Source organism: Vidua macroura, chromosome 10 (assembly GCF_024509145.1).
Source record: "Vidua macroura isolate BioBank_ID:100142 chromosome 10, ASM2450914v1, whole genome shotgun sequence".
NCBI classification, from domain to species: Eukaryota; Metazoa; Chordata; class Aves; order Passeriformes; family Viduidae; genus Vidua; species Vidua macroura.
In genome coordinates, this window is record NC_071580.1 from 14,557,690 (window position 1) to 14,576,389 (window position 18,700).

Consider the following 18,700-nt stretch of genomic DNA (forward strand, 5'->3'; position numbering starts at 1 on the left):
TCTTTGCCTCTGTGCTGTGCAGGAGGAATCTGTTTTCCCAGCATGCCACAATCGCAGTGCCTACAGGAAAATTTCATACCAGAATGGGGGGGTTATTATCCTCCAAGGTATATAGCTGTCTGCCTGATAAACCTCTGAGAGTAAACTGGAAATTCTTTCTGGCTAATGCATGGCATTCAGGTCTGGCACTCCTCAATAATACGCAAGAAGTCTTTGCCTAAAGAATCCAGTGAAGTCCAGATTCTTGGTGAGCATTAAACAGGTTGCATGCATGAAGCACATTTTTCCATTTAAGTGGAGACTGAGCATAAAAGTTAGCTCTGATGGGCATGTCTCATGGTTCCCTTTCTGCAGCCAAACAAAAGAAAATCCCCTGATTTCCAACCTCCTTGCACTCCTGCAAGTTCAGACTCAAAAGTGATAAAGGCTGAGGCTTCAGGCAGTGCTGCCCAGGAAACAGCACAGGTGACCAAGTATCAGGGCTCAATAGAAAGGTCTGGAGAAGATACTCCTTTTGACAACAAGAATCTGAAAATAAAATAGCATTTGAGAAGATTTTGTTGTACTGGAATAGCATTAGCATAGTTTTGCCCATGTTTTAGCCAGTTTTGCTTAAATACTTTGGAAATGACTAATATTAGGTAAAAACCTTGCTCTTGTTTTCTGGTATTTCACCCAGATTTTTTTTTTTTTTTTTTTTTTTTTTTTTTTTTTTTTTTTTTTTTTTTTGAGACAAGGCCTATAGCAAAAATCTTAATTTTGATGCTGTTGAAAACAATTGGGGAGAACACATAAATGCCGTTGGTATTTTTTCTTTTTGAGAGAAGAAAATGATACATACATAAAAGGGTTGTAAGCACAGTTTAAAAAAGAACAGTTTATGCAGCATTTATCTTATGGCTATGAGGATGAGACACCTGATTCTAATTTTGAGGTAACTAACCTATATTGGAAACAACACAAGCCAGAGTCTTCTACTCTTCTAAAAGTCCAAAAGCTGAGGTCTCTAGACATAAGCTACCATTACAGCTCCAGCCTATGTGCCGTGAAGAGCAGCAGTCCCTCATTCTCGTCCTGTGCTTTCCCTCCTAAGCTCCAGTTTTCCCTCCATCCTGAGCTCCAGCAGTGTCAGATGTGCTGGCTGAGCCCTGTGTTCCCACTGCAGAGCCAGAGCATCTCTGCAGAGCCCCTGGGTCTGTCACAAGCAGCCTGCCCTCGTTCAGCAATTGCCTTCTTTTCTCTAATTGAATATGCACCACATGCGTAGTGCTTGTAATAATTGTTACCTTTAAAATGGATTGCAATTGACAGGAAGTGTACAATGAATTCCAGTTCTCTGCACAGCTATTTTCTGTGTTTAGCAGGAAAAGATGAATGTTGGAAACGTGCCAGGTGCATTGTTTGACCAGATGTACCATAAGATCTTATGGAGCCCTGTAGAACAGTGTAATGCTATAAGGAAATCTAAAGTTGCTTACTGGATGGGTTTAACAAGAAGAATCATAACAACACAAGAAAATCTTGATTTCTGCAGAAGAAATTATACTACCATGTCTTTCAATCTGAATTTTTAAACAAAATCCCTCATTATCTGACTGATGTTCCTGATTAATTCACCATGCTAGAAGAATGTTAATCTGCAGTCTCTTTACATGTGACTCCCCTTAAATTTATGTGAAAATGCTGTAATTATTTCCTCTCAGCTGTGAGCTACATGATGGATGGTAAACAGTTAGAAAGCATTGCTATGAGTAAACCAATAACAGCAGACTTTATAACTCTGGTGTATCAGTAATCACCTACATCGTTTATGGTTTATATAATAAATTAGCTGCTTTCCTACCCATAATACTGAAAATATTGGGTGTCCAGATACAGAAATCTTGTTAGAATACTCAGTTCTATATTTCATTCTGTAGTTTACATTTTCCCTCTTTTTGTACACCTGCATTAGTGATTCCTTAAACTGAGAATGTGCAGATGTGCTCTGGCCTCATTAGCTCCCATAAGGCATGTGCCCCTTTGTCATCAGCATTTTATGAAGAATATCATATTCTAGTGTCTTAAACACACACACACACATAGAATAAAAAAAAGTACTTTGGACCTATGAAGAGAAATTCTCTTGAAAAACAAAGAAAAAATATTTTCCTTCATTTTGTTTAAGCACAGAAACTGGAAAATAACACACTGAAATGTAATTCATACCCTGAAGTAACTCAGAACTGTAATGAAGCAGTATTTCTACAGAGAAGCTCATCTTGTTGAAAAATGATGTCATTTTTCATGCTGGTAGGCTAAGGAACATAATACCATATGCAAACTAGTTTCCAAACGGCTTCATTAAAGTTTTTACAATCTGTTTAAACATTAAACATTTTCTTTAAATATTAATAAAGACCTTAGATTGTTAAGGTTGTAGTTTACTCTTCTAGCACAGTATCAGATGCCAGCAGTTAGCTAACATATACCAATTGGAATTGTAACAGATAGGCCAAAATTGCACTGGCATATGGAGAAACGTGTAAGGAACTTCCAAAGTGAGAGACTTGTGCCATAGCTCCTCTGGAACTGCCCTGAATCACAAATGAGGCTCTCATGTGTCCTGCTCTGTGCAGTGGGGTCAGACTGCTTGGGGCTGTGTGAGCTGCTGCAGAACCAAACACAGCTTTACAGACCTCTGCCCATCACTGCTGTGCTGCCGTCAGTCTCACGAGGGCTTCGAAGAGCGACCTCTGAGATACTTCTCCCTGCTTTGGGCAGTTAGCACTTATCCCTAGTTTTTAAGTCTGCAGCTATGCAAATATCCAGCCTTGTGTAAAGCACACCTAGTTTTGTGAAGAGAATTCTCTCTGTGTATGTAGCCTGTGAAATCAAGCCCATCCTAATTATTGCCACCCTGATAACAGCAACTGTGGAATGCATAAAGAGAAAAAGCAAACCAGAATCAATCTAGTCCTGGGTTGGGAACATATTCTCACATCATCATGTAGTGCTGAAACAGAGCAGGGTGCATTTTAACATGCCATACTTAGAACAAATATGGTTAACTTTAGTTTGAAGTATAACTTATACAATCTCGTGTTTTGTAAAAGTTGATAATTACAACAATTCCCTGAAACGTAGTCAGAACTCCCTCATCTGAGAATTTGTGACAAGGATTAAAAAGGTAGGATTCTTCTAAGTCTTCCTTAATCATATAGGAAAAATTTAGTAGAATTTTATATAATGAACCAAAGCCCTTTGACTTCAATGACATTTGGCTTATGCCAATGAGCAAGTTCTAAATATATATAATGACAACAGAGGTAAAAACACTCAGTCTCTTACTTAAAATATAGTTATGTCCCAATGGTAATGATTTTCTCTAGCTTGGAAACACTGACACTTCATGTTTTTATGTTAGCTGACTTTTTAGATGATTTTAATGCAGGATTTATCAATAAATTCTTCAGTTATGAAATAAACCTCTAGAAAAAAAACCTGTCTGTTTTGTATTTCTCTGCATAGTACAGCAAATTGCTAAAATTGCTAAATTGGAATGCAGTAAAATTGTTCAGCACATAGGTTAAAATAGTTTTTAAAGTTGAGGGTATTTGTAATAGGTACCTTAATTAGAACCCTGTGTTGCCTTACACTTGCATGAGTATGTGTCACCAGGTTCATAATTGCTCTTCCTGCGAGGCCTGTGTTTGGAAATACAATTAAGATGCTATTTCTGGCATGGCTGGAGAGGCTACACTGGGATCTCTGCAGAGCGTCAGGAGTTCTGCTGCAGATGGGGACTGAGCTCACCCAAAGCAGTCTGCAGGCTTTGGGAGCTTTGCTACTTTTTTACTTTATATTGTTTTAAATAGCAATGCTTTTGCCCTGCCAAAGAGCCTTGGGGCAATGGGAGCCCTTAAGGAATCTGAGCTGTTGTGTGATTCCTAACAGCACCAAACTGCTGCTGACAAAGATCCATTTCTTGCAGTCTGATGTTTCTCCTTTTTAACTTACATGATTTTTGTACAAATGCTGATTCCTCACAATTCTCTTTCAAGGGTTGTTATCTACAAAGTTCCCTATCAGCTGTAAGAACTGCACAAAAGCTTTGGTCAAAACTTTTAGAAGTATGTAGGTAATAGAATTCTCACACAATAAGCTGCAAGAAGAAAATAAATAAATGTAAATAAGGCATTATAATAGTCTAAAGCCCTTGCCAGCATCCTGTCTTTTTAGTGACTGTGCAGCTGTGTTTCCATTACATGATTAATGGATTTCCTACCTTCCAAAGAGACATTTGTACCAAATGGTAGCACAGTGAAAAACATACTAAACAGCTGACTATAGCTCATCTCTTCCTCATGGTACCGTCTGTGCACATAATTAAGGGCTAAAATGCCCTTTGTCAAAAGTTTTCAGACTAAATGTCTCAATCATGACTAGGATTCAAATAAGTGCCCTATCTTTGCACATATTTTGGTACCTTTATACTTTAATTAACCTACAGTCATGAACTGGGGTACGAGTTTGAGGATCTTTTTCAAGCTTTTGACTTTTAATTCAGTTTCAGTCATGCAAATTAAAGGAGGTATTGACCACGCTATGTCTCCAGAGAACCTGAGAAGAGTTAGGAGGGTTTGAAAATTCCAAATAGACATTCAGCACCCCCAGAAGCACATACTCATGTAGTAATTAATATTTTTCTTGTAAAAGCATTTTTCTGAGGTGCTCAATGATATGTCCCTAGTACACCCACCACCTGCTTTCCCACAGAATCTTACAGAAGGTATTTTTAAGATGCAATAGTACCTTTTCATTACAGACTCTTAATTTTATGTGAAATAGTCACCTGAGCTTTCAGATTTAAGTACTGTTGAAGATGTATCTTAGTGTACCATTTTTAATTTCTGCTTGTTTTACTGTCTTTTTTTTTCCCTTTGGTGAATGTCAGTAAAACATCATCAGTGAGACCATAAGTAATTTAGTAGACCTGAAAACACTGGAAATCTTTGCAATACTTTTTCCGACAGTTTAGCATTTTCTGTTTCAGCTGGAGTCAAATTATTTCTCATTTATCACATCTCCATGAAGCACTCTAGATTACAACTTTAAGTGTAAAGGACTGTTAGATGAGAAAAGCCACGTACTCTAATACTTAGGGGAAAAGTGTGACACACAGAGCATAGCTGCTATTCACATTTCTCAGACTTCTTGTCCAAATGAATCTCAATTCTTGAATAGCAGCCTACATCAGGAGGCAGGGAAGCTGTTTAAAAATAACTGTAGAAATGAAACAAAAGAATTCCCCAAATTCCCACATATAGACATATAAGAGCAGATCGGTGAACTTACTAATTCAGTATTCTGCTTCAGGTACTGATATTAAAATTGCAGAGTAATTGCAAATAATTCTGCCCAATGTAACTCCAGGGTGGCATTCTGCCAAGGTAATGTAGTTAAAAGCTGACTCATCAATAATAGGTCTTAAAGAAAAGCAAAAGCAGCCTAATATCATGAGGATCTTATACTATTCAACACTGTTCAGAGCAAGAGAATTCTCAGCATGAGGATGCTCTGCCTGGGTTAGACACTGGTAATGCCTTGTGTCCGTTCTCCTCCAGCCTCTATAAACAAAGCACTGTAAATATGGGAAACCCTAAACAAGTAAATGTTGTACAGAAACTAGACAAGTTATTTATTAAAAACTCTTTTATCCTAGATTAGGCCCTGAATAAAGAAAACAACATGGCATCAGAAAAAAGCATATGAATACTGATACTGCTGTCTGGTTTAGGTAAATAGAGTAATTCCTATTTTACAGCTCTATAGCTTTGTTTTTCCACAGAATTAGTTTTACAAACTTTGAAGGAAAACATTACTGTTGGTAGGTAGAAGCTGCAATATCATGTCTATAGAACAGATGCAAAGAGGGCAAGTATTTCTCCTGTGGTGTCAGATTGGCAGTGAAATTGAAATCTCATAGTCATGAAGAAAAGACCCCACAGACTTCATAAGAATCTTTTGGGTTTAGTCCTGATAGGTTAAAGACCCCCATATAAGTCACTAATTCCTAATATGGCAAAGACTAACTTAATTTCTTTCCAATATCCAAAACTTGGCAAGGAAGGAAAATGTTTTTAAGAACACACTTCAATAATTAGAGTATATTTCCTCTCAACAAATTGAAATAGAATAAATTGCATTTGTCCTTGTTAGAAATTGAATTGCTTGCAAGAGGTTAGGACTGCGGTGGCAGGTCATTGAAAAAAAATAAAAACAAACTTCAGAGGGATGAAAGGGAAAGATGAGATTTATTTTGTGTTTTAATTTTGAAATATCAACAGCAATTCCTCTAATTCTAATAAAAATACAGAGATGCAAAGGATCTATTAGCTCATTGCCATTTTAAAGGTAACTATATTACATTGACAACATTTCTATTTTTCTTTGATCAGAAGAAGATCAGTCATGTCTTAAAGCAACTAAATCTCCTTTGTTACTGGAAGTCTGCTTTTGCAAAGCCACCAGCTGTTTCCTTCTTTTGCTTATTTTTTTAACCATTACTCCACATAGCTCTTAACTCTATGTTCCCACTTCCATATGATCACTGATTTGCCATCCCAGAAAGAACATTCCAAGAAAGTGTCATTTAAGTTGTTCAGACTATGTCCTTAAGCTTCATTTTCAGTGATGTTGTTATTATCTGCCATTTTTAAATTCTTTTTTTCTACACAGAGTCTGATTTCAGCTTCATAAGAATACTTGCTTAATCCTGGACAGCACAGGCTGTTAACAGCCTCTTCATTTTCCATTACCATCATTGCCTCCATCAGGGAATGGAAGAGGCATCACCGTTTGCAAAAATGTCCAAATTCAGCCTGAACACAGCTATTCCAGTACTACCACTATTTGCTGACCAGTCAAAAGTTCTTTATATGCCTTCAAACAATTTTCCAGCTGCACTCTATTATGCCCCATCTGGAGCAGAACCCTTCCTTAATCCTTGCAGAAACCAGTCCTGCTAAAATAAACTTAGCGAGTTTGAACTGCAGGAATCCCTGAGCACATAATCTTGAGACAACAAAGCACTGGGGTACTTCTGCCTGCAACATCTCAGTTCAGGAATTTAAGATAAATAAGCACTTTGGAAATGATTGTTTCTAGTTTGTGAAGCAAAGAAGAACTTGGCTGACAAACTGTAGGAACAACAGCACCATCCCTTCTCTTTCGGTGGCAGCTTCCATTCAGGGGTCATTCTGGGGTTACATTATTAGGTACCATTTAAGATGCTGTATAGTAGCAAAAGTTGGTTGTGCTGCATGAAAAGGAGATACTGATCCAAAAATGTTCCCTCTCTCACAAAGTGGACCACGTTTGAAAAGAAAAACAACCTTGCAGAAATCTCCTTTTCTAAGCAATTTAACAAAACTAATGATCTAGAGCTAGATCCAAATTTGATTGAAGGCAACATTTAATTTAAATGCCAAATTCTTATTGGCTACCTAATTTTCAATACTTTTGGTTTAAACTTCTCTTTTTAAGCAAAGCCATTCAAGATCTATGATAATTTTGACTGTAGAATTGGCCTTTATATCTGAGGCCAGCAGTTTTGCTTTGCTGTTGGTGGTCAGAAGTGTGTTCTGTGCCAGTAGTTTATCCAGCTTCTCCCAAGCTGAACTTTGGTGATGAGTAGACTATGCCAGAAAGAGTAAGCTATACCATGGAAAAGCAAAATATTGCTGGCCTTTCCTTCCCCTTGGTGCTACTGTTTTCTTTTAGACCTTTTTCCTTTCCTACTTCTTAAGCCTTATGAATCCTTTAAACCTCCCAGATCTGTAGGGAAATAGAAAGTTATTGTGTGTCTTCCATAAATCTGTTGGGGTGAAATTCATTTAATTCAGTAGCAAAGCCTACTGATAAAAAAGACCAGGATTTTTCCCCAGGACATTAAAGATCCTGTAAGAATTTCTCTCTGTTAGTGTGTTTTCAAGTTGAGAGTCAGATATGCTTGCATATCAAAATTAACACCATAAACAAGTTTATATTCTATCATGAATTTGAGTTACTTTTGCTGATTCTTTCATCTAAGCATATCCAGAAATGAGCATTATATCACTGTGCTGTGTACATTCATTATAGCTGTATAAGATTTCAAGAAAAAGGTTCAAATCCAAACCTTTTCCTAATTTTGAAACTTCTAATCAGAAGAGAAATAAAATAAAGCAATTAGGCTATAATAAAAGTTTCTGTGATCTCAGGAAAATTATAGTAGTTTGAATTCTCACTGCATTTTAATTCAAAAGAGTTAAGGAAAAGCAATTTTCATCAATTATTAATTTATCAATATCCTTGATTTCATGGATTATGATGATATCTGTGATCTAATTAAATAATATTATTCAAATATAATAAATTTTATAACCATCACTTAACATTGAATTCTTGGGTTTTTAGTAGCTCTGCTACCTTTAGATTTCCCTTAAAACTATAATCAATTTTACATCCTAGCTTCCTAGCTGCTGTTGGAATATGGAAACTCTCCCTGTTTTGATGCAAGACTATATCACTGTAGGCTGCACCCCTCAGACAGGTGTCATTTTCCATGTTTTTAGCTAAACCACTGCAACTACAGAAGGCCTGCAGGTACCTGCAAGAGGTGGATGACATTCCTTCAGCAAACATTAAATCAAGAGAACGAATGCAATATTGCCATCAATGATTAAAATTCAGTCAATTTTGCTGGAAGGAATTTGCGGGTGTAATTCAGCTTCTACCCAATACCTCCCTACTAATGTTATTCCCTCAAGAGGAAAGAATACTATTTGCCATTCTGCTTTTACCCAGTCCTGTCATACAAACTTTATTCTCTTGAGATGAGAAGTATTCCTTAAAATATCAGTATTTGAAAAATCTTACATTTTCCATCTCCCCAGCCACAGATTATGTTCATTTTCTCCTTTTGATGCTCCTTTAAGGAATTCTATTTTCATTGGAGGTGAGATTGGTACTTAGTGTGTTCCATATACACATCTATCCATATACACATATATCCATCTTCCAGGTGTACTAATTACTTACCTAGAAAATCTCTCTAACACTCAGTGAAAATATAAGTAGTTCTAGAAAATAAATCGAGTTGCAAAAGGCATTCTGGCATAGCTTATTGCTCTAATTGGCTGGAACTTAACTGTGGGGGAGGAGGAAAGGAAGGAGAGGAAAAAAGATCATGCTTTTCTTATGTTACTGAAAAGATAAAGCTAATACAGTTTTTATATCATATATTTTTTTTCACTAGAGTTAAAATAAAACATTGGTGTAAGATAAACTCAGTGGTTACAGCAAGGCTTAATGTACACATAGCCTGAATTAAGTCCTTCCTCTGCCAGTGAGAACTGAACTGCAAGGGGCATTTTCAGGAACAATGTCCCAACTTAAAACAGAATTTCTGCACATCTCTCTTAGTCCTTACAACAGCTGAGAGCAATAGAAAAGTGAAGCATATTTCATGAATGATGTGCTTTTAAATACATAAATATTATGTCAATTTTACTATAAATCTTTTGTAATAACGACTATTTACAGAGGAAATTACCAGAGCAAAGCAAATACCATTTTCAGTAATTCACTGAGCTAAACACCTAAACCAAGTGCCTGGATTAGTTCTGAACCAGCATTCTTGTAATTAATACTCTACTCTGCAATGTGTTGACATTGGTGATTTATTACAGCTCTTACATTAAAAGTATAACCAGATTTATAGACTTTGTGGAGAGTTAGAAATGCCACATTACAAATGAGGGGTTTTAGTTTTATAAGAAAAAAATGTCTTATTGCTATGTGTATATTAAAATGGTTTTCTGGTAGCCCTGGGAAAATTAATAGTGGTGCATAAGCACTTTATGCCTATTTCATTTAGAGGAGAAAGAGGTTGGTTGTCAGTAGGTGACAAGGGAAAGGAATTTATGGTTACAGAAAAAATACTTCCGAACACTTGAAATCCAGAAGACCTTAATCCTAACTTTTTCTTCCCACAAAAATAATCCCACTTGCAAGTACATATGTTCAAAATATTAAGAATTTTTGAGTGGCATTTAAGCAGCCCATGGACCACAGCATGCACCTGGCTCATGGCCCCTCAGACAGAAGAGGATGTCACCCAGAGGCTACTGTGGATGGTGCAACTCCTTGGGTCACCCAGGAATTTTTAAATTCCACTTAAAAGCCTATTGCTCCTATTTTTCTACTTCTCATTAAAAGGTCTTGACATCTCCTTTTTGAAATAACTACAGAAACACTTGACTGAAAGACGTGACAATTTGGGAAAATACTCCTATGGAAGCTGTTTCTTAACATGGTTTTCAGAAGATGTCTGTAGAACAAATTGTTTTGCTCTGAAGGGATTTGTGCTGCACAGCACTGACACTTAAGTGCTAAATGGAATCACTCCATGGGCTCTGTATGACTGTTGAACAAAACACAGAAGCTGAACACTAAATAAAACACTACTCTTAAATACGCGAATAAAAGTAAAGTCAAGAGAACAGTGGGTCATTTTTATGCTATATGAGTAAGTGTCATGTTCCAGGAAAAAGTATTCAGATATCACTCCTCTTATGACAATAACTAGTTCCAAAGCAGTTGTTTTATTTAATTTTTTCTAACTCATGGTGAGAAATTTGATTAAGTTGCAGTCAGTGAATAAATGTGTCACATGAGTGAGTGATAGACTTTTAAAAAAGAGAGCAAACTATGTGGGGAACACAGAAGATTCTAACTGAAGCTAACAAGCTACTTTTACCATTTTAAGGAGCTGAATCTTTGCTAATAGACCATATCATGGTTGTGCCTGGAATAGGAAGGAGTGGAGCCTGCTCTAATTTAGCTATTGAAATAGCACCTGGATTTTTGTTACACAAAGAAAGAAAAGTAATCTGGATTTAATCTCCCAGCAAGCAAGCTGTGCTCTGATAGTCAAAGATCAAAATACGGAGAAACTAGAGATAAGAGGGAAAAAACCAGCACAGTTCAGCAAAGACACACACACATGAAAAAAAGAAAAACTCACAGAAAGAAAAAAAAATAATAATAATAAATAAAAAAAAATAAAAATAAAAAAAAAAAATCATGTCCAGCAATTCATTTCCAGCACTGGAGGCATCTGACACAGAGGCTGTGGCTGCAAATGTTACATCCACTGTGAACAGAGGCCAAGGAAACCAGCAGGCCTGTGATGTGGGACACAACACATTCACCCAGAGAGCAAAGGAAAAATGTGTTGTTCATGTTGAGTGCAAACACCCAGACAAGAATGAGGAATTTTTTTTCTCTTTAACATTTACTGAAATCAGCCTAGAAGTTTGAAGTAGGAAGAAGCAGGAGGCATGTAGTGAGTAAAAGGAGGTAAAGTTATGGGGAAATGAAAAAGATGCACTAAACTGGATTTGCAAGAAATCCATAAAGATTGTATCTTGATCGGATTGCTGGGAGACAAGAGGTGAGAAGTTTAAAATCAGCTACACCATGAAAGCACTCCAGGCAAGAGTAAAAGCTTGAATTTAGTAAGATTGCTTAGAAAAAGTATAGAGCAAAGGCTATGATATGGAAAAAATATCTTTTCCACCAAAAAATTTATATTAAGAGAAGTTCTGAAAATAGAAGAAGGGAAATTTCGTTTAAGAATTTCTGTTTCTAAAATGCATTAATAGTACATCTACTTCAAATTCTTTTTAGTCTTGAATGAGATTTTCTAAATGAAAAATGAAATATCATTCAGCTTTAAAACCTGTGGAGTACTGTATCTCACCCCAACAATTAAAGTATGCAGTTGTGGCTTCTCATAGCAGTATCCTCCCCTCAAAAGATTTTCATATATATACAGATATCTATTTTAGAGAGATGTAGATCCTGTTGTGGCACTCCTGCTACATTTTTCTATTGTTTCAAACAATGCATCAGGTGGTATTCCCACAAAGACATGGGATCATGTTTGCTCCCAAGTGGAAATGCAAGAATTTATCATAATTTCTATGGGTCACAAGATCCCATACTTAGAAGTTTTTGACAACTAGTTCCTCTCATCTAAATTTAATTCAAATAATTTAAGACTGCTAACCTGCAAATATTTTTTTTTTTGTTTTAATGTTTTTCAGTATTGCAGTATAAAATGAGGGCTATGGAATATGTGCTTAGGATAATTGATGGTGCTGCCATGGGGTCCAATATATCCTCCCATATACTAATGGGTTTTTGCCATTCTGGCTCTCAAATTTGTTTTAATGATTGTGACAGCTCTCATTTTTCCTTTGTTAAATCTTAGTGACTGTTACTGGATATTTATTTTTAGAAGCACAAACATATTACAAAAAATACATAAGCCCACTGAGGATGAATAAAACATCTCCATAGTAACATTCTGGATAGTGATGTATGGTTGGTTGCAGACAGACTGACAAACTTCAGTCCTAACTCTGCACCAGGATTTGTCAGCATAGAAGCCTGAGCTCAAAAGTGACTTCAGAAATGAAATGCCCCTTTTTCCTCTCTGAGGTTATTTGGCAGCAATGATTGATTTTTTCCAGATGTGGTTATATAGGAAAATTTATTTTATTAGTTTTAATTTAATCAGTTGCAAATATAATCAAAAACATCCCCTCAAGGCAAATGAATACTTTGGCCTTGCTTGTTTTTTCACAGAAGAAATTCTACCCTACTCATGTATCTTAAGCTTATTTTATAATACCTGTAAATGACATTTTAAATAGTTTGGTTTGAAATTAGTATTGATATTGATGTCCATAGAGTGCAATAAGAGTTTCCATCTGTGGGATAATATTCATGGTAATAAAAAAGACTGTGCTATATTTTAAAGGGACAAGTTCTTAAAGGTCCATTTAGGATTTTTTTTCTCCCTAGGCCTTAGTGTACCCATACCCAGGGCTGCATTATGCACAGCCACTTGTGTAACCATGAGCCATTTCCCAGGCTCACCCCTGTAAACCTGAGTGAAGCTAATTTCCCTCAGCTTCTCTGCAGTTTGCATTGAAACTCTTATAACTTACTTGTTCTTTATGTGTTTTAGCAGTTGTCTATGGCAAGCTTTCAAATACAAATCAGAGAAAAACATGCAAACAACTATGATTTTTAAAGCTAAAAGACACCTTGTGTCTAATTTGTCAGCAAATTAGGTGGGTTTAAAATCCACCATTGAAACAGCAGCAATTTCTGTTCCTTTCATCTAAACAGTTCTGTATTCCAAGGGAACTTGGGATAATCAGTAGTTTGTTGTAGACATGAGTCATAATTATGTTCTTTCTCTCTCATTTAAGTTGTTCGAGTTCATGAATTTTTTGGCTGAGAATGTCATCTTCTGTTACATGGGACTCGCACTATTTACGTTTCAAAATCACATCTTCAATCCTCTTTTCATATTTGGTGCACTTGTATCCTTTGCTTTAAAGAAGTACATATCTCTGTACATTTGTGTGTGTATATATATATATATTAAAAAAAAGAATGCATGTTCCATGTGAAAAAAGAAGTCAACAAGCAAACCAATCAGTTCCTTGAATACTAAAGATCAGTATATTGTCAATTCCAACTGCAATCATCTATTACCTATATCCTAACAACTGCCCCAATGCATGTAAGCACATGTTCTTTGGACAGTTGCTGTTTTGCTCCTCTGCTACAGGCAAATAGCTTTAAACCAGCTGGGGAACTTTTGTCAATGGTTATAAGTGAGGTGGGAAATTGGGATAAGTATTGGGACACATCTGTGGGGACAGGTGCAACACAAAACCTTCCTTCCTGTCTGGAGCCAGTGCAGATCCACAAACTGGAGAGCTGCCTCCAGACAGATGTGTGCCATAAGCAGGACTTCCCCAAAACTACTTGAATGATATGAAGTCCTTAAAAATCACACAGTTCTGCTTTGCTCAAATCTTTCCTTCTTTATATTTGATATCTCTAGCATACATGGAATTACTTACACCATCATGTGCCTAAGAGGTAAGAAAAGCGCTGTGTCTTTAATTCTGCTATGGTTTCTCAATAAATCTTACTTGTACAGCAGTATAGATTCTTTTCACACTGACAATTTATTCAATGATTTTTTTTGGCACAGAGCAGCAGCCCTCTGCTTATCACTTTTAAATGAACTGTAATAGCTTTGAAAGTTGGGAGCATACTGTTGACGTGCAGTAATTGTTACATGTAATTTCTAAATGAATAATCAGGACTGCACCAGAGCTCCCTTGGCTCCAGGCTGGGCTTGATGGCAGCGAGGAGCCAGGAGTGGCTGTGCCCCGGGATGGGGCAGGGCAGGGGCACAGCCTGTCCCGCAGCCCCGGGATGGGGCAGGGCAGGGGCACAGCCTGTCCCGCAGCCCCGCGATGGGGCAGGGCAGGGCAGGGGCACAGCCTGTCCTGCAGCCCCGGGATGGGGCAGGGCAGGGGCACAGCCTGTCCTGCAGCCCCGCGATGGGGCAGGGCAGGGGCACAGCCTGTCCCGCAGCCCCGGGATGGGGCAGGGCAGGGGCACAGCCTGTCCTGCAGCCCCGGGATGGGGCAGGGCAGGGGCACAGCCTGTCCTGCAGCCCCGCGATGGGGCAGGGCAGGGGCACAGCCTGTCCTGCAGCCCCGGGATGGGGCAGGGCAGGGGCACAGCCTGTCCCGCAGCCCCGGGATGGGGCAGGGCAGGGCAGGGGCACAGCCTGTCCCGCAGCCCCGGGATGGGGCAGGGCAGGGCAGGGGCACAGCCTGTCCCGCAGCCCCGGGATGGGGCAGGGCAGGGGCACAGCCTGTCCCGCAGCCCCGGGATGGGGCAGGGCTGCGGAGCAGCGCCGGGACCCGGCTGTGTCCGGGCTGTCCCGGGAGCCGGGGCTGCAGAGGGTTGCAGGGCTCAGGGCAGGAGCACGGCCGCCTCTCCCGAGCCCTGCAGCTCCAGGCAGCTCTTGGGGCAGCTGCTGCGACTCAGACATGGCCTCTCAAACACTTCACCTGCTCTCCAGTCCCGGCCGCTCGGACTGGAAGTGCCATAATTGAGCCGCAAGACGAGGGGAGGGCAAAAAACGTGCAAAATGTGCAAAAGGCATATATAAGGAGCTCAGACTGCCTTTCTTTCAGTCTGATAATGGCCTCATGGTTCTAATTAAGGCAACTTTTGGGATAGTTCCACAGAACTTCATCAGAAGAATCTCTGCAGAAAAGGGGAAGAAAAGGCAAAAAGTGCTGGATATAGACAGTAAGAATCGCCAGGAAATAAGGAAGTAATAATCAGGTCCAACAGCACATTTATCCTCTGCAAATTGCTGCTCAAGGAGATAATGCTCTCTCTGCAATAGATGATGGGCATTTTCCTGAAGAACTGAAGATGAAGTCACATGTGACACAAATGTGATGAGAGAAGTAGAGTGATTGAAGTGAGATATATTAGGATGAATATAAAACCAGGATGTCTGGGGAAGGCAGATCTCTGCCACTGCACAGGGAGCATTAGAACATGGCATATAAAACATGAAAGAAGATAATATATTTGTTTAATTACATCTTTAAAATAATTTTAAAGAAATATTTGGGTTAATTCTGGTTTTATCAGTAGTTTGTCCACTATTTTCCTCAACATTTTACATTTTAGATGGCTATTTTTGTAGCAAGAGCTTCCAACATATACCCACTTTCTTTCCTTTTGAATTTGGGTCGAAAACAAAAGATTCCCAGGACCTTTCAGCACATGATGATGTTTTCAGGTAAGACCTATTTTGGCTTTTTTAGTATTTTTCCTGTCCACGTTTAGTGAATGACAAAAATAGTCATCTATCACTAGAAAAAGCCACATCTATCACAAAGAATTTGTTATCTTAAACTCAAGTTCATCTCTCCAAAGCTACTACTGAAGCAAGTGGATGCCTTCTGATCAACCTCACTGTGCTCTTGCCCTATTTTAATTAATGTTTTGGAAACTCACTTCCCAGGAAGCCATTGTCTTTCAATCCATTGTCCCCCATCTGTCTACACTTCCATGACAATTTGGGAAAGCCATGTTTTTAAGTTGTGCTGTTTTAGAGGCACCTGTAGTATACTTGAAAGTATTTTACATAGCAGCAAATAAATATCCAACTGGGACAGTGTTAGTACTGATACTCAGATCAGACATGGTTTTTGGCAATTCCTTAAACTTCTGGAACAGTTTTACTTTTAAACATGAGATGAGATAATTTCAATTCCACAGACCTTTTCATATGTATTCCAGCTTGATATTTAATTTTTTTTTATCTTGTTAACCTTGTAGAATAATAAAAAAAATTAAAATCCAGAAGAGGGAGCCATGTTCTAGTCTGATTTGCACATCATCCCCAGAAATGTTAAGGCTCATCTGGATTCCGTATTTTTTTACTTGTACAAGCTAGAAATAATTCCACTTGACTTTCTAATGCTAGTTAGGAAAAACTCACTTATAAGCTAAGAATATCTGTTCAGTAAAAGACAGAAATGCAGATACCCCTACGCTATTGATGATATAATTTTCTAAAATTAGAAACTCAGCACATTTTTTGCTTAATTTTCCTGCTTTTTATGCAAAAAATTTATTCCACATTTTTATGGATAAAAGTTCTTGATTGACGCCTTGACGTACAGAGATCCATTTAGCCAGATAACGAGTGAAATACAAAGTGCTGCATTTCAAGCTCCCTCATCAGGAGTACTCCACATCAGGGGGCCTCATTTGTGCCTCTGTAATTCCAGCTCTCTAGAGAGCAACACAGCAGCTCATTTCTATACCCATTCAATCCTTCTGCTAAAAGCTGCCACTGAAAATGTCAGCTAATTCCGGCGAGACTGAGTGAGGGATGATGACACATCCAGCAGGAGCTGCCTTTCAGCCCAACTGCTTCCCTGCCATTGTTCCATGGGTGACTTGGACCTGGGGATCCCTCTGGTAAGCCTAGCAGGTGGCCAGCTAGACAACAGCATGAAAAATAGCTTCATATCATTTGGTATCTAGTTCCTGGGCTCCATTTTGGCTTATGGTTTTCATCAGCTAAAGTATAGGATGGAAAACCTTCTGAAATCTTTCTTATTCTTTAACTTTTCTGTCCTCGTTTTCTGCAGTCAAATTTCATTCTCCACAGAACAGGAGCAGAAAGCAGCCTGCAGCCAGCAACTGAACGTGAGAACTCACACACATTAGCTTTCCAGGACAATCTGGCAGCTGAGAACTGAAGCAGTAGTATTTAGGCTTCTAAAATGTAAATGTTAAAATTCTCAGAAAGGTAATTTTTATCTATTTTCAAAGATAAAACCCCCTCTATTTTGTAGAGAAAAATGTGTTTACATTATAATAAAGTAATGGCATCATCTGCAACTATAATAATAAAGACTGTCTCTCATGCTGCCAGTAGCTGCACACTTCACAGGATACACAGATTTTCTTTGTAATTCTATTTTTTAAGATGCACCAAGATTTGTGCTTAGCTACCAATATCATTCATAGTGCTATAAACTGATAACACTGCATATAGTGATAAGCAGAGAGGACAATGGCTGCCAGGAGAGAGATATTTCTGATGAGAAAACAAGACATTGAATTTGAGTTTGAAGGAAATTATCTACAATGATCTGTAGCAACTGTCATAGAACAGTTGGAGGGGAGGGGCTGGAGGGGACTTTTAAAGGTTTTCTAGTCCAACCCCCTGCAATGGGCAGGGGTATCTTCAACTAGATCAGGTTGCTCAGAGCCCCGTCCAACCTGACCTCGAGTGTTTCCAGGGATGCAGCATCCACCACCTCGGTGTGTGTTTTACCACCTTCATTGTTCTGGTAAAGCAGAACAGGTTCTAGTTGATCACAGGGAAAAATGGCCTTCATTCACCACAGCATCACACATTCAGATGAAGAAAACAATGAATTTGGGGGTAGTTTTGTTTTCTATCTTATTATCAAATCCACCAAACATTTACTGCTTGTTTTACTGCCACAATCACCGAAGTGATTGCTGAGAAAAATTGCTGAGAAAAGCAATTAAGGTCAGGCAAGTACACTGTTGATTAGCCTTTGATTATACCTTACTCTGCAAAGAACTCTCCTGAAGTCACTAAGTTCTGCTTTTTGATGCATATCAATACAGTCGAGAAAAGGTGGAAGAGTTAGGCTTGGAGGTGGATTATGGAGCATTTTGATTTATCACATTCTTTATCTGCTTCTACCACTCCTCTAAAAATACATTACAGAGGGTGGATTCGCTTCTACAACTGTTTTTAATCATGATTCCTGATAACATTCCATTGTAAATGAAAACTTGATTAGTCCCTTATACAAAGACTAATTGAGCCCGAGCTTCTCCAATTAAGTTGAACATCAACTAAAGTGAGTAGTCCAACAGTCTCTGCTCATGTGAAAAAAAAAAAAATTAAAGTCTTAGACTTTATAGCACTTTCCACTCTTCTCCCAACATCTTTATTTACTTTTTACTCTGTTTTCTTCTTCTCTACAACACATAAATAGACAACAGAGAGGCTTGTGGGACACAGTGCTACAGGGGTGGTTGCTGTTAATATAAGGTATCACAGCATCAGTGGAGTCTGAAAAGATGAACACAGATGCAGAATTAAGCCAAAAGGCCCATGTACAGACAGCTGTTGTGCAGGCATTTACATCTACACACTCATACAGACACAGAGGTGGGAAGTGGCAACGTGAAGAAATCAGCTAAATAGAAA

General features: G+C 38.4%; 1 protein-coding gene across 1 annotated transcript in view; it reads left to right on the forward strand.

The window, feature by feature from the left end:
• The window catches only part of SLC9A9 (solute carrier family 9 member A9), a 184,187-nt gene that overhangs the window by 90,524 nt on the left and 74,963 nt on the right, over nt 1–18,700 (forward strand). The window contains exons 11-12 of the mRNA XM_053986275.1: nt 13,311–13,424; nt 15,619–15,730. Of these exons, the coding sequence (XP_053842250.1) occupies nt 13,311–13,424; nt 15,619–15,730 (226 nt within the window). The remainder of the gene's footprint in view (nt 1–13,310; nt 13,425–15,618; nt 15,731–18,700) is intronic.